The 15398-nt window shown below is 39.6% G+C and overlaps 1 protein-coding gene and 1 long non-coding RNA gene across 3 annotated transcripts in view; one reads left to right on the top strand and one right to left on the bottom strand.

Annotated features, from left to right (window-relative positions):
- The window catches only part of ST8SIA4 (ST8 alpha-N-acetyl-neuraminide alpha-2,8-sialyltransferase 4), a 110920-nt gene extending 110408 nt beyond the window's left edge, over positions 1-512 (bottom strand). The window contains exon 1 of one of the 2 annotated variants that reach the window (XM_082456135.1): positions 69-512. In XM_082456135.1, coding sequence (XP_082312261.1) covers positions 69-181 — 113 coding nt within the window. In that variant the 5' untranslated portion in view covers positions 182-512. The remainder of the gene's footprint in view (positions 1-68) is intronic. The other variant, XM_082456134.1, reaches the window with a different exon arrangement.
- A 252-nt stretch (positions 513-764) lies between these two features.
- LOC309658045 lies at positions 765-15227 on the top strand. The gene is made up of 2 exons (XR_014262008.1): positions 765-884; positions 9177-15227. It is a non-coding gene; the product is annotated as an uncharacterized lncRNA (long non-coding RNA).
- The last annotated feature ends 171 nt before the right edge of the window (positions 15228-15398 follow it).

Genomic DNA, 15398 nt, shown 5'->3' with positions numbered 1-15398 from the left:
CGTCTATATTCACATTTCATTTATGGCTTGACTTTTTATCATATCCTAAAATGAAGCTTTGCATTTACCCGATGAGTTGCGTCTCCTGGTGCTCCTCAGTTCTTGCTATTTCTTTTGTTTTATAAAAGATCAGGAGCAGACTTATCGTGCAGATCGTCCACCTCTTCCTAATGGAGCGCATCTTGGGTGCCCGGGAAAGTCGTGGTTGCCCCAGCTCCCTCACCTTCTCTTCATATAAAGGCTCCGTTTTGGGGAGATGTAGTCGCGGGGAGTGGGGGGGTGGATCTGTAAAATGGGAGGAGAGCGTGGAGCTGGGATCTCAGAAGCAGGTCTCGAGGGTCCTCTGCGGCCAAGCTCCCACTGGTCCTCGAGCGCTGCCCAGCGCACTCTCTCGAGGTTCCCGCCAGCCCTAACCCGGTCGCTCCTCGCCGCCTCCCTGGGGCTCAGGTTTTTTTCCGAAGAGACACCTTGTACATTGGAGGTGGCGGCCGCTTCTGCAGCCGGGTTCGGGGGCGTCACTGGCCCTTCCCTTTGCCTAGCATGGAAATGATGAACAAAACCAGCCAATCACGGGACTCAGGGGCGGAGGCTGCTGTTGCCTTTCGTCGCTGGCGGCTGCTTGGAGAGTAACGTCGCCGGCCTTGCCTGAACTGTGCAGAGAGAGGAAGCTCACAAGCTCACAGTCGTGTACACACACACGCACGCACCAGTGCTCGCACACCGTGGGAAGAGAGTAGCGCACTAGGACGTCAGGTCGCCCTCGCGGGACACCAAAGCGTCAGCTCTGTGGACAAGGAAGCACCGAGATAGTCCGCATCAGCGTGGAGAGGACACCTCAGCTGGGGACAGATCGGAGACGCCTGCTCTGTCGGATAGAGCTGGTGGTGGGTAGCAAGAGGGGTACCTTCTTCCAAGCGTCTTTGCTAAATATACACACACACGCGCGCGCGCACACACAAACGCACGCCCTCTGAAGTGGAGTGAATGGGGGAGGGAGGGGGAAGGAGTTGGAGGACCTTTTATATTCCGTGCACCGCTCAATCCGGAAAGTACAAATACACACGCGAGCAGATCAGCCGATCGCCCACTCAGCGTGGGTGGTGGATGACGACCCCGACTCAGGATTCTGCAGGAAACAAGTGATGACAGAGGTGTCATTAGGAACTTCATGGATATTTATGTGACTCGTTCATTGCCATTTGGAAACTCCTCACGCAGGAGTCAAGGAAACTCCAATCCCACTTGAACTTCCCTGCTGAGAGACAGGATTCTGAGAAAAGTAGGACCTCCTTTTCAAACGCAAGTACACCTATACACACACACACACACACACACACACACACACGAAGGAAGGAAGGAGAAAAGAAATGAAGGAAGAGAGGGAGGAAGGAAGAAAAGGAAAAAAAAAGGAAGAGCAAGCTTTTCTCTGAAAGTCTTAGTAATGTGCATTTAGCCTGATTTTCACCCTCTCCTCCCCTCTACTCTTTGTTTTCTGTTTTGTTTTTTAGTTCTACTGTATTGTGTGGCAGGGGCACTTTTCCCGTCCTAGGTTCTCGTCTTCAGAGTCCTTCTCCAAGTCTTGGATCTCTGCCCTCACCCAGAGAGAAGCTTGCAACTCAGGTTGTACCATGCCTTGGCTTGGCTTTTACTGAGGGGTGGTGGAGGTGGGTCGGGAGCCACTCCTCGGGTGACATAGTGCCTGGAAGCCAGGATTTCCCCCATCTATTTGAGCGGGTCCCAAGCCCTCCACCTCCACCCCTTCCCCCAGAGCCTCTCAATTCAATTTCTTGTTCTTTCCGGTTGAGCGGTGTCTCCAGCCGTCATCCACTCTTGGCCCCTGGGGTTTACACCTTCCTAAACCCAGAAACGGTGAAGTTCACCACCAGTCCTCTGCTGGAGGGGCGCAAGAGTGGCTATTCCGATTTCCAGTCCCTTGACAGCTTAAAATAACAAGGATAACAGCCAACACCTTTGCTTGAAAACCCGAGAGCCCTGGCAATGTTTGCCATTCTTCCCCTAAGATGTAGAAAGTTAAGAACCTCTCAGGTCTCTGCTCACAGCAGAGCGAATAGGAGGTTGGGTCTAAAATACTCAAAGGAGCAAGTAATTATGAACCTTTATTGACACTACAAGTGGCCTACCGGGAGCGTTTCGAGTTTAGTGATGTCTAGGCAAATCCCACTTGCATTAATGCAGCTCGATCACACTGCCTTCTCAATTAGCAGAAACTGCAAGAATAAAACAGCTTCTTATTTAAGTGAAAAGGGTACTGGGGTGCAGAGAGGGTGGGCAATGCATGGTTAGGATGCTAACTTCTCTAGGTTAACTTTTGATTTTTAAGCAGTAAACAAATATACTCTGGATTTCAAATAAAACATTATCTGCTGCTGCTGCTGGAGTAATATGTATCACTTAATCAAATTCATCCAACATTTCTTAAGCAATTACTATGGGCCAGACAATACATGAGGGCATGGGAACATAGAGATGAATAAAATACAGCATCTAACCAGACAGAAAGATCACTCACTCAGAGGGGGACAGATGGTGAAAAATAAATAAATAAAAATAAGTTGCAATATGGCACCATGAACTAAGCAGCATTTGAAGTACCTATCGTGTATCTGGGTAAGCTACTGGATGGAAGCAGATAGAGTGTTTAAGTCTTTGGGAGCAAGGAAGGTGAGTTTCCTAGGAAAGGGCACACATAAACTGGGGTTTGCAAAACTAAGGGGTGAGCCAGGCAGAGGGAGGGTAGAACACTGCAAGCACAGGAAAGAGTATGTATGCACAGAGAGGAATAAAATGCAGGAGCTTTGGGGTAGATCAGTACTGTTGGAACAGGAAATGGGAAAGGAAAGTAGTGGACATAAGTCTTCAGTGTGATCATAATAATCTAAAGCTCCACAATGTCAAATTGTCTTCTCTAATGGGAAAGTTGCAACATGAAAATCTTCAAGAGCAAGGTGGGTTTAATTCATGTATTAAGCTTTAAGTTTGGCAAAACGGTTCACATGGGTCAAACAAAACAAAACAAATCCACCAACAGCAAAACTAAAGCAAACCAAGAACTAGTTATAGGAATACATGACAGATTTAAATGCCTAGGAAAAAAAAAAAAAAAAGAACTCTCCAGTTGTATAATGCTGCTGCTTCTGAATTTGTTAAGCATAGCACATTTTATTGATACATAGAGGTGAACACTTCTGAATGATAATGGTTCAGTGGAACTCAAGAGATTCCCCTTCCCATATTTGAACAATTAAGGGTTTTTTTTAAACATCTTTATTGGAATATAATTGTTTTACAATGGTGTGTTAGTTTCTGCTTTATAACAAAGTGAATCAGCTATACATATACATTTATCCCCACCTATCCTCCCTCTTGCGTCTCGCTCCCACACTCCCTATCCCACCCCTCTAGGTGGACACAAAGCACCGAGCTGATCTCCCTGTGCCATGCAGCTGCTTCCCACTAGCTATCTATTTTACATTTGGTAGTGTATATATGTCCATGCCACTCTCTCTTCGTTCCAGCTTACCCTTCCCCCTCCCCATGTCCTTAAGTCCATTCTCTTCGTCTGTGTATTCCTGTCCTGCCCCTAGGTTCTTCAGAACCTTTTTTTTTTTTTTTAAGATTCCATATATATGTGTTAGCATACGGTATTTGTTCTTCTCTTTCTGACTTACTTCACTCTGTATGACAGTCTCGAGGTCCATCCACCTCACTGCAAATGACTCAGTTTCGTTTCTTTTTATGGCTGAGTAATATTCCATTGTATATATGTGCCACATCTTCTTTATCCATTCATCTGTCGATGGACATTTAGGTTGCTTCCATGTCCCGGCTATTGTAAATAGTGCTGCAATGAACATTGTGGTACATGACTCTTTTTGAATTATGGTTTTCTCAGGGTATATGCCCAGTAGTGGGATTGCTGGGTCATATGGTAGTTCTATTTTTAGTTTTTTAAGGAACCTCCATACTGTTCTCCATAGTGGCTGTATCAATTTACATCCCCACCAACAGTGCAAGAGGGTTCCCTTTTCTCCACACCCTCTCCAGCATTTATTGTTTGTAGATTTTTTGATGATGGCCATTCTGGCAGGTGTGAGGTGATACCTCATTGTAGTTTTGATTTGCATTTCTCTGATGATTAGTGATGCTGAGCATCCTTTCATGTGTCTGTTGGCCATCTGTATGTCTTCTTTGGAGAAATGTCTATTTAGGTCTTCTGCCCATTTTTGGATTGGGTTGTTTGATTTTTTAATATTGAGCTGCATGAGCTGCTTGTATATTTTGGAGATTAGTCCTTTGTCAGTTGCTTCATTTGCAAATATTTTCTCCCATTCTGAGGATTGTCTTTTCGTTTTGTTTATAGTTTCCTTTGCTGTGCAAAAGCTTTTAAGTTTCATTAGGTCCCACCCATTTGTTTATTTTTGTTTTTATTTCCATTTCTCTAGAAGGTGGGTCAAAAAGGATCTTGCTGTGATTTATGTCATAGAGTTGAACAATTAAGTTTTGAGAGTGTAATTTAATGTCATTTATTTGATATTATTAGATTCGTGAAATATGCATCCATAACAATTTGCCAAGTTTAAAAATACATATAGACCAACACTATGGCCAAACTGAGGACAGTCTGGTTCAATATGCTATTAGGTACAAGAACCATAAATATATATGTTGGGTAAAAAGTCTTATCCACAGAAGTGTCTTTGGACTTACCTCCCTCCATTAGAATGCCTGTTTTGATGATCCTGAAAAATTAAAGTTGTTCCTAAATTTCCATTCTATCTTTGGACTGTAAGTTCTTCAATAAAGAGAACACATTTGTCTTTATTCAGCACAAATCTGCAATTACACAGTAGTACCTTTTGAATAAATAATGCAAGTAATGGCAGATGGTTTTAAAATGCTACTTTATCCTTTAACTTAATGTAAATCATGTTTTAATTGCTGACTGTGCCCTCAACTTCAGCTGGGAAGAAATGAATAGACACTTGCAATCTCATAGTGGGGTTTTTAATAGCCCATGACATTTTTTAATAGGCTATTTTTTAGAGCAGTTTTAGGTTTACAGCGATACTGAGTAGCAAGTTACACACTTACCCAGTTGGGAGGTGGAGATATGGAATAATATCCTCGGAACTGAAAAGGAACTTTGAGATCAAAAAACAAAGCAGGCAACTCCATAAAGTGCAACTATGACGTTTATTGTGGGTAACTTACATACAGGCAGGAAGGATCCCGCACACAGATGACCCAGAGACACTTGTAGCTGCGTCCAGCATCACCAAAAGGGGTGCAGGGGGATGTAACGGGGCCAAAGCTAAAAATAGGATCTGACTACCAAGTGAGAAGCACATTCACACGAACTGGAACTGGAACCAGGGGTTTTTCCTTCCCCTCGAGGTCTCATGACCATTAACCAACTACATTAGCAAAAGGCATTCTTCCAGTTTTCATGTCTGGTGAAGGCAAGGGTAAAAGTTGACAGGGAACTCATCTGGCTTGGGTGCATTCCTTGTGAGTAGACAAAAGTTTAGCCCTGAGGAAAGGGGGATGTGTAGGACTGTGGGCCTAATATGGAGCTGATGTTTGTCAAAGTCAGTGAAAGTACAGTGAAAGTGGCATCATTGTCACCCACAGTCCGTAGTTTACAATAGGGTTCACTCTTGGAATTGTATATTCTATGGGCTTTGACAAATGTACAATGATATCCACCAATATAATGATGGTATAATATCCACCATTATAATATCATACAGAGCAATTTCACTGCCCTAAAAATCCACTGTGCTCTGGCTATTCATGCCCCCCTCCCCAGCCAGTTCCAGGCAACCACTGATGTTTTTACTGTATCTATAGGTTTGCCTTTTCTAGAAGACATATAGTTGGAATGATAAAGTATGTAGCCCTTTCATATTGGCTTCTTTTACTTAGTAATATGCTTTAAAGATTCCTCCGTATTTTTTCATGGCTTGAAAGCCTATTTCTTTTTAACATTGAATATTCCATTATCTGCATGTACCACAGTTTATTTATCCAAATGCCTACTGAAGGACATCTTGGTTGCTTCCAAGTTTTGGCAATCATAAAGCTGCTATAAACGTGCAGTCTTTTGTGTTTGTGTGTGGGCATGTTTTCAACATTTGGGTAAATACCAAGGAGCGCTGTTGCTGGTAAGATTGATGGTAAGACTATGGTTAGCTTTGTAAGAAACCTGAAGTGATTTCCAGGTGGCTGTATTATTTTCATTTCATCAGCAAAGAATGAGAGTTCGTGTTGCTCCACATCTTTACCAGCATTTAGTGTTTTTGGTGTTTTGAATTTTGTCCAGCTAATAAGCATTTAGTGGTATCTCACTGTTTTAATTTGCATTTCTCCGATGACATACAATATGTTTATTTGCCATCTGTATATCTTCTTTGGTGAGATGTCCAGATCGTTTGTTCATTTTTAAATTAGGTTGTTCATTTTTTAATTGCTGGGTTTAAGAGTTCCTTGTATATTTTAGATAACAATCCTTTATCATATATGTCTTTTGCAATATTGTCTTCCAGTTCGTTCTCTTGACTTTCACAGAGCAGAAGTTTTTAATTTTGTTTAAGTCCAGCTTATCAACTATTTCTTACACTGATCATGCCTTTGATGCTATATCTAAAAAATCATCATCAAATCCAAGGTCATCTAGATTTTCTCGTGTGTCATCTTCTAGGAGTTTTGTACTTTCCCAAATTACATTTAGGTCTATTATCTATTTTGAGTTAATTTTTATGAAGAACATACCTAAGGTATATTTGCATGTGGATGTCTAGTGTTTCAGCATCATTTGTTGAAATGACTATGCTTTCTTAATTTTGTTGCTTTACTCCTTTATCAAAGGTCAGTTGAATACACTTGTATGGGTCTGTTTCTGGGTACTTTATTTGTTCCATCGATCTATTTGTCTATTCTTTCACCAGTATCACATTGTCTTGAGTATTATAGCTTTATAGTAAGTCTTGAAGTCTGGTAGTGTCACTCCTCCAACTTTGTTTTTCTTCAATATTGTGTTGGCTATTTTGGGTTTTTTGTCTTTCCATATAAACTTTAGAATCGGTTTGTAAATATCCTCAAAATAACTTGCTGTGATTTTGATTGGAATTGTGTTGATCTGTTAAAAGCTGGGAAGAATTGACATCTTGACAATACTGAGTCTTCCTATCCATAAACCTGGATCATTTCTTCATTTATTTAGTTTTTCTGTGATTCCTTTCATCAGAATTTGGTAGTTTTCCTCATATAGATCTTGTACATGTTTAGTTAGATTTATACCAAAGTATTTCATTTTTTGAATGCTAATATAAATGGTTTTTTTCCATATCAAATTCCAAGTGTTCCTTGCTAGTACCCATGACATTTTTTTTTTAAATTTTTATTTATTTATTTATTTAATCCTTAGCTGTGTTGGGTCTTCGCTTCTGCCGAGGGCTTCCTCCAGTTGCGGCAAGCGGGGGCCACTCTTCATCGCGGTGCGCGGGCCTCTCACCACCGCGGCCTCTCCTGCTGCGGAGCACAGGCTCCAGACGCGCAGGCTCAGTAATTATGGCTCACGGGCCTGGTTGCTCCGCGGCATGTGGGATCTTCCCAGACCAGGGCTCGAACCCCCGTCCCCCGCACTGGCAGGCAGACTCCCAACCACTGCGCCACCAGGGAAGCCCTAGTACCCATGACATTTTAATAATGGGAATGTTGGTGTAGTAGTCAGGAATCTCGAGAGAAAAAGAACCAATGGAATGTGTGTATATACAGATATAAAGAGATTTATTTTAAGGAATCAATCACACGATTGTGGAGACTGGCAATTTCTAATTCTGCAGGATAAGCCAGCAGGCTGGAGACTTGGGAAGAGGGAAGAGTTGATGTTGCAGCTCACGTCCGAGGTCATCTGGGGGTAGATATCCCTCTTTCTTGGGGAACCTTTGTCTGTTTTTCCTTAAGGTCTTCAGCTTACTGGCTAAGGCCCACGTTATGGATGGTAATTTGCTTTACTCATAGTTTATTGATTTAAATGTTACTCTCATCTAAAAAACACCTCACAGCAACATCTAGACTGGTGTTTGATCAAATATCTGGGTGTCTGGCCTAATCAACTTGGCACATAAGATTAACCATCACAGATGAGCTGACTGAAGGTCTTGTTTATGACCTAGCAATATAGTGAGAATTATTCATACAAAGCCTTTTACCTATGAATCAATGATCAAGAAGAACAAGAAGCATATTAATGAGAAAATTCAGCTGTTCACCAACAGGCAACTCAATCTCTTTATTTGTTTCTGGACAAAATATCTAGTTTTTAAAAATTTATTCTAAATTAATTCATTTTGCCCGTGTAAATATTCATAAAAGCTTCACATATTTTTGTGTATGTATATTCATTGTCCTTTTGTTACTCTTTTTTCTCATCCATAGTAACCAAATATGGTAGGCTTACAGCAGAAGGGTGATTTTGACTTCAAAAGGTACAAGATATAATCATGAATCTAGTATAATTTCTGGAACAACAGGAAAAATCCCATCATTGCCATTCTCAATTCTTCCCCATTATTTAACCCACGTCACTTACATCATCCTTTGCGTTTAATACTTAATCTCTATTTAAACACGAATGTCCTTAGAAGAGACAATTCTTACATACTGTTAGCCAAATACTTTTTAATTTTTAATATGCATTTGAAACGTTCTCTGACACCTTGTAACTACTGCTGGTTAAATATGCCACATTTTGAAATAAGCACTTCAACTGCTCACAGCCCACATTTTAATAGTTTATAAACTCTTATCTCTTTCAGTTCTATAGTCTTCGTTCTTAGTGTTTTATTTCCTACTGCACACACCCCTGAAATGTTAAAATAAACAGGCACACTATCCCATACGTGTTTTGGCAAGTCCTAGATACCCTACCTTATCACCTAGTGATATTTTTTGTGTTCTCCTTTTGCCGTTTTTCTGTGCTTAATGGTGATGGGAGAAACTATCTCATAGGAAGAGAATAACCATCAGGCTAAATATTACTCCAAACTGGTCAGCTATTGACTAGTGGTCACTTCATAGGCAATTGTGTCACTACCTAGGGAATTTACTGTTTGGGGTTGTAATTTCTTCAATCTTTGTGTACCTTCTAAAAGTCTCTCTTGGGCTTCCCTGGTGGCACAGTGGTTAAGAATCCGACTGCTGATGCAGGGGACACGGGTTCAAGCCCTGGTCCGGGAAGATTCCACGTGCCGTGGAGCAACTAAGCCTGTGCGCCACAACTACTGAAGCCCGCATGCCTAGAGCCCGTGCTCCGCAACAAGAGAAGCCACTGCAATGAGAAGCCCACGCACCACAATGAAGAGTCGCCCCTGCTCGCCACAACTAGAGAAAGCCCGCGCACAGCAACGAAGACCCAACACAGCCAAAAATAAATTTTAAAAAACAATTAATAAAAATAAAAAATAAAAGTCTCTCTTGTATCTGATTTAACCAATTTCTGTTCTCCTCTCTTATCTTTATTTTCTTAAATTGCCCAATCTAATCACCCACTTAATGTCTTCTTTAATGGAACTCACATTCCTTTTATATTATTTTCAATTCATCATAATAAAAGCAAAAGAGAAATAGTAGTAAAACTTGTTCATGGCTAAAAAATTATTTCTGTAAATCTATCTCTTTCTAGATATCTATATCTATGTAACTTTTTATAGTTACAATAGTTACAGTGAGTATCTCTGGAAAATATTGCTTTGATATACATATACTGTTATAACATGGAACAGTTCTATGTAAATTGAGTTTTGTGAAGCATTTTAAATGATTTTTAATGTTTGTCATTTGAAGATTTTAAAGAAAAATAATATTGAGGTCATCACTAACTGGCAAACTGGTGATCGACATAGCCTGCAGAAGACATTTTGTTTTCCTTCAAAATGGATTGAAATAAAATACACACACATGCATACACACGCACACACACACATACACACACAATTAGTTGTCAATACTTCAAATTTATTTTCAAAAATATCAGAAGACTTGTTAATACCAGATTCACCTACTCTGATGGTAACAATTAGGTGGAGTTAAGTAGCAGCTGTTTCATCTCTCTGTAATTTGTGTTTATACCAGAATTTTAAAATTCATTTATACTTTAGCTTCTTGGCCCCTGCAGGTATTTGAGTTTGCAGCCCTTCGAGTAAGTAATTCTACTAGAAGATATACACTTCGTGATTTACCTGTCTAATGTATTGAAATTTAGATAATTTCAGCTTTTTTTGTAAAGTAACTAAATAAAGCCCCTATTAACTAAAATTTTGAATGCCAAGTCTAGAAGTGCCTAACCTGTCAGCAGGAGAAAGTTGCTCTGGGAGAATGAATCAATAGACACTCACTGGAGGGAACCTGTGGGAATAAAGGAAAAATAATGAGTCTAATTCACGTATGACCTGTGCCTCACAACATAAATAATTGATCTGTTTTCTGCATTACCACTATAGTATTTCCCTACATTCCACCAGAAAACTTTATGTAAATAGCTATGGATACCGGAGGCATTGTGGCTAACCACATGCTCACAAATAGGCAGCTTATGCAAACTGTGATAGCTTATGTTAGTTACAATTGTGATCCCATCATTAGAAAAATACAGAAATGTGTTTTAGAATTCTACTGGAAAGATCAAAAATATCTGGGGATTTTACCCCTCTTGTGCGGCCTAAATGTAAAACTATTTACCTTTTGACCACATGTCTTAGATGGAGATAGGAAGAAGGAAGTAGATTGGATTTATCCACTTAGCATCTTTTTGACAGAGGAGTAAATTTACAGAGAATTCTCAAAAGTGAGTGGATTATGACTATAACATTTATGATGTATGGAAGTCCTGTGGAGACTCACCTAGAACCTATGAAGATTTTGAATGTGTGTCCTTGGTATTAGAGACATCTGTCATAGCTCTGTTGAGGTAAGCAGAGATGTTTGGGCAGTTGATGATTCTTGTCCATGGATGCTGAGATCCCTTTGAAGATGAAGTCATGTATAGAAAGCATTAAAACTAGCCTTATATAGTTCTCTGGTGACAACTGGTAGAACAAGCACAAAAAGACATGTCAAATTACCACTCCAACTGGTATTCAACTACCCACCTAATCCCATATAGTTACTCATAACTTACAGTTAAGGGGTTAAAGAGATGAGTAGAATCTTTGGAAATCTAGTCAAAATATTTATTGAATAATTACATACTGTGATTAGTGTGTGAAGGAGTCAACAGGGCAATGTAACAGAGGGTAATAAAGGAGTTCTTTGAACAAGATGGTCAGGCAAGGGCTCTCTGAGGAGATGACATTTGAAATGAGACTTGCAGAATAAGAGGAATATAGCAATACACAGAACTGTGTTTAAGAGCATTATAGGCTAAGAGAATAGCAAGTCAAAAGGCCAGGAAGTAGAAAATGGCTAGGCAGAATGTTAGAAAATAAAGAATACAATGGCAGTCATTATATAGTGCATAATAAATTAAGGGAAATAGAAGATACCATATAAGAAGGTATTTGAGGAAAACAAATTTCTGAAATATTTATACCAAAGTCTGTGAAAACAAACTTATTTAGGACATGTAGTATTATTTTTAGGCAATGCTACTTGTCTATTTGAGGCCTGAGCTCATGAATTTAAGCAGAGACCTGTCAGTATGGTTATATGACTATTTCCAGTAGAGCTGAGTTACACAGGTGTCAGACACAGAATGTATATACTTGAGTTCAACCAGGGTTGAGGTTTTGCCAGACAAAATGGCAGAGGGAGAGAGTTGACAGCATTTAACAAGAGTTGAAAGGGTTACCAAATCTAAGATGGGAAAAAGGGTGTCAAAACAGAAGGGCGCAGATGCATAAAGTCTACAACCCAATGGGATGAAATTTCAATACAATGAAATAATTTTAAGGGGCTATAGGAGAAAGTTAGCTAAAAGGTGAGAGGTAGTACTCAAAGAGTGAGATACTTGCAACTTGGATTTCAGGGGAAAATAAGTTAATGGCAGTGCAAGATACAGAATTTCTATGGGAATGGGAGACTAGATTGAAGTGAAACCAAATTTTGCTAGACATGGGAAAAAATGCAGAGAAAGACTAGGGTTTTGGATGGATAATTTACATGATTATTTGAAAATCACCAAGAATGACAACAGGTGTAAGTATAAATTGCATGAGTTGAGCAGGCCTTTAATTACTGGGCGTGAGTAGGTGGTCTGTAGATGACAGCATGAGGGTTGGTAGAAGAGGATACCATTGATGGCATAAGTGTCAAAGGAGATGGAGAGATGTTTTGTATATGTAATGGGGAACCAAAAAGGATATCTTTCCTATTACTGGCCATGATTTATATAACATGTCAAAGAAGGACAGCCTTCACTTGTGAGGACTTGCTGGAGAAAGAGAGACCCCTTCTCAAATGCTCTGAAGTGATCATTAAGTGATGAGAAGACAAGTTACTTAATCTTAAATTATTATAACCAAAAGACAAAGAAAGCATTTTTTTTTAGTAACTCTGGATGGTAGACGCTGTCATACTTAAGATTTTTTTGTTTTTGTGTTAATTTTAATATTTTTGCTTAAACAGTATATTCTTCACTCTTATGTGATACATCATCTAAAAAGGATTCAAATTTGCTGTTACAGTATATCATTTTGATAATCCTAATCCAGCATATGAATTTTGTTAGTTAGCTTTATTAATAATAAATGACTCCCCAAAATCACAGTGACTTACAGCAACACATATTTATTTCTTGCTCATGACAGATGTCAGTGGCCTGGGTCAGGTTCTGTGGTTCTGCTCCACATGTCTTCTCATTCCAGATTCCAGTCTCAGGGAGCTGGGACATTCAGAAAGACAGCTGGCAGGAATTCCTGATGCCTCCTAAAGTTCCTTCTCAGATATTTCTGTATGTTATGTTCTCTCACGTTCCTTTAGCTACAGCTTGTACTGTAGCCAAGACCCAAATCAATAAGTCAGTACTGTAGGGCCCTGCATGCCATGTGTCCACAATAAGGCAGGGTAAATCCCTTACTAGGAAGAGAGTGAAAATTTAGCAGAAAAATAAGATCTACCACTGGGAGATCTAATACCTCACACAAGATAAAAAGATATAATAATAAATCATTAAGAGATGAATACTCAGGAGATAAATCCACATTGGGCAGATAGAGTTGTGTCTGTCATGGATAGAAGTCCAAGCTGACAAAGTCTGCAGAGTCCAAAGGGATAGGAGATTTAAAGACAGAGTAAATGTCAACAATATTTTTTTCTGTAAAAAATCACAGAAAATAAAAGCAGGTGAAGCAATGGGAATAATACTGTTAGAAAAGAAAGGTTAGCTAGTCCATATCCTAAAACCCTCACAAAGTGGCAACTCTTCCATGGTAAATTTTTCATGATCCAACATCTAGCCACCAAATTTACTGACCCTGATATATGAATTTTGTCATCACTACACAAATGCTCTGTGTGTCAAAGAACAGACACACATTATTAAAGTCTAGAAGCTAACAGCTTGTTTTATTCATCTCAGCATAGGGCTGGTTTTGCCAGTGGGCTAAATGTGTTTGAAGGCTGATGGCCAAAGCCCTCTTTCCATAGGACTATGCTTGGACTGCCAAAACTTTTATCTTCAATTTTCTTTTCTGTATTATTTCTGGTTTAATCTTGACCCTTTCTGATTGGCACATTTATTATTTAGCATTCTTATCCCACATAGTCAGGCTACATTTATGTATTCACAGCTATGTAGCTATCCTGTAATTCCAGAGAACCAACATGATATACACATATTCCTGAATTTTAAACTTGGAGAAAATTTTCCCTTGACTATATTGCCTTAGTAAATTAATAATATTTATAGAGTAATATAAACATATTAACATAAATTAATATGTTTATATCTTTCGAAGATAGGCTTCAAAACTCTTGAATATCAAACCAACAAACCTAAATAATTATCTGATCAAGGCAGAAAGACTTAATTAAGCAAAGAAGCAATTAGCTATGAGAATTGAGGTGTTCATAGAGGCATAAAAATGAGTTAGCTATTCTCTCTCAGGGTCCACTGTGGACTTTAGCAAGCATCATTTTTATTTCATTATCAGTATATCATAATAACTGACATTCGGTGAAATGTACTATTATAAGGGGTAAAATTTGATGAGTTTGGTAAAGTCTATAAGCAATAACCAACACTCTGATCAGAGCATAGAACATTTCCATCATCCTGGAAATGCACTTTGTTCCTCTCTCCAGTCAATCTCCATCTACCAAATGCAATGATTCTTTATTATTTATCTCACCATACATTAGTTTACCTTGTTCTTGAGTTCCATAGGGATGGACTTACGCAGTACATAATCTTTCCTGACTTGGTTTTGAGAGTTTTCAGTGTTGTGTTACAGCAAACTGTATTCTGTTTGGCTTCTAATTTCCTGCATTTTAATTCAGAAAGTGGCATGCATTCAGAAAGTAGTGTGAACATGAGGCTCACCTTAAGCATTTCCCTTCTCTTAGGGATCACATATGTGTTAGTTCATTTCCTCTGAGAAGCAGACGCCAGGACAGGATTAGACATGCAAAAGATGTACTGGAGGAAGGGACTATGCGGAATCCCAGGAGGCAGCCAGAGGAGGCAGGGGGATCCATCAGACTGTTATGCAAGTCTTATCTCTGTGAAGGAAGAGGGAAGGAAGGCGGGCTGTGTAGGAAAAAAATGTCAGCCTTTAGAAAAACTCTATGAGAGTTTCAGTCAAGGATATGAAGAATCCTTAAGACGAAGTTGCCCACTGGAAGACATTAGTATTTCTGCCATAATCACTCATTAGCTGGGAGCAGCCCATAGGAAGTGGGGTCCTGGCAGGAATGTGGCAGTGAATTCAGAGTGTAGCACCTGGGGTCTTCTACCATTTATGCTTTCTGTAGCAGGATATATGAGGGGGACATTTTCTTTTTCTTCTTTTTTTGGAGTATAGCTGATTTACAATGTTGGGTTAGTTTCAGGTGTACAGCAAAGTGAATCAGTTATACATATACGTATATCCACTCTTTTTTTATTTTTATCTCATTTAATTTTTTTATTGGAGTATAGTTGCTTTACAATGTTGTGTATCCACTCTTTTTTAGATGTGAAGGGACATTTTCATGGCCACTCACCTCTACCCATCCCTACCTAGCCCCCCACCCCCACCCCGGCCCAAGATTTACCTCTCCATACATGTTCAAGAAGCAGTCCTTCTATGATTATCATGGGCCTCTCTTTCTGAGGGGACCCTTAGAAGACAGTGGTTGGTAGAACAAATATAGTCCGTCACTGCTGTTGGTCACAGGGC

Source organism: Balaenoptera physalus (genome assembly GCF_965194825.1).
Source record: "Balaenoptera physalus genome assembly, chromosome: 3".
Classification (NCBI taxonomy): Eukaryota; Metazoa; Chordata; class Mammalia; order Artiodactyla; family Balaenopteridae; genus Balaenoptera; species Balaenoptera physalus.
The sequence above is the reverse complement of the archived record's forward strand: the minus strand, read 5'-3'. Positions and strand labels throughout refer to the sequence as shown.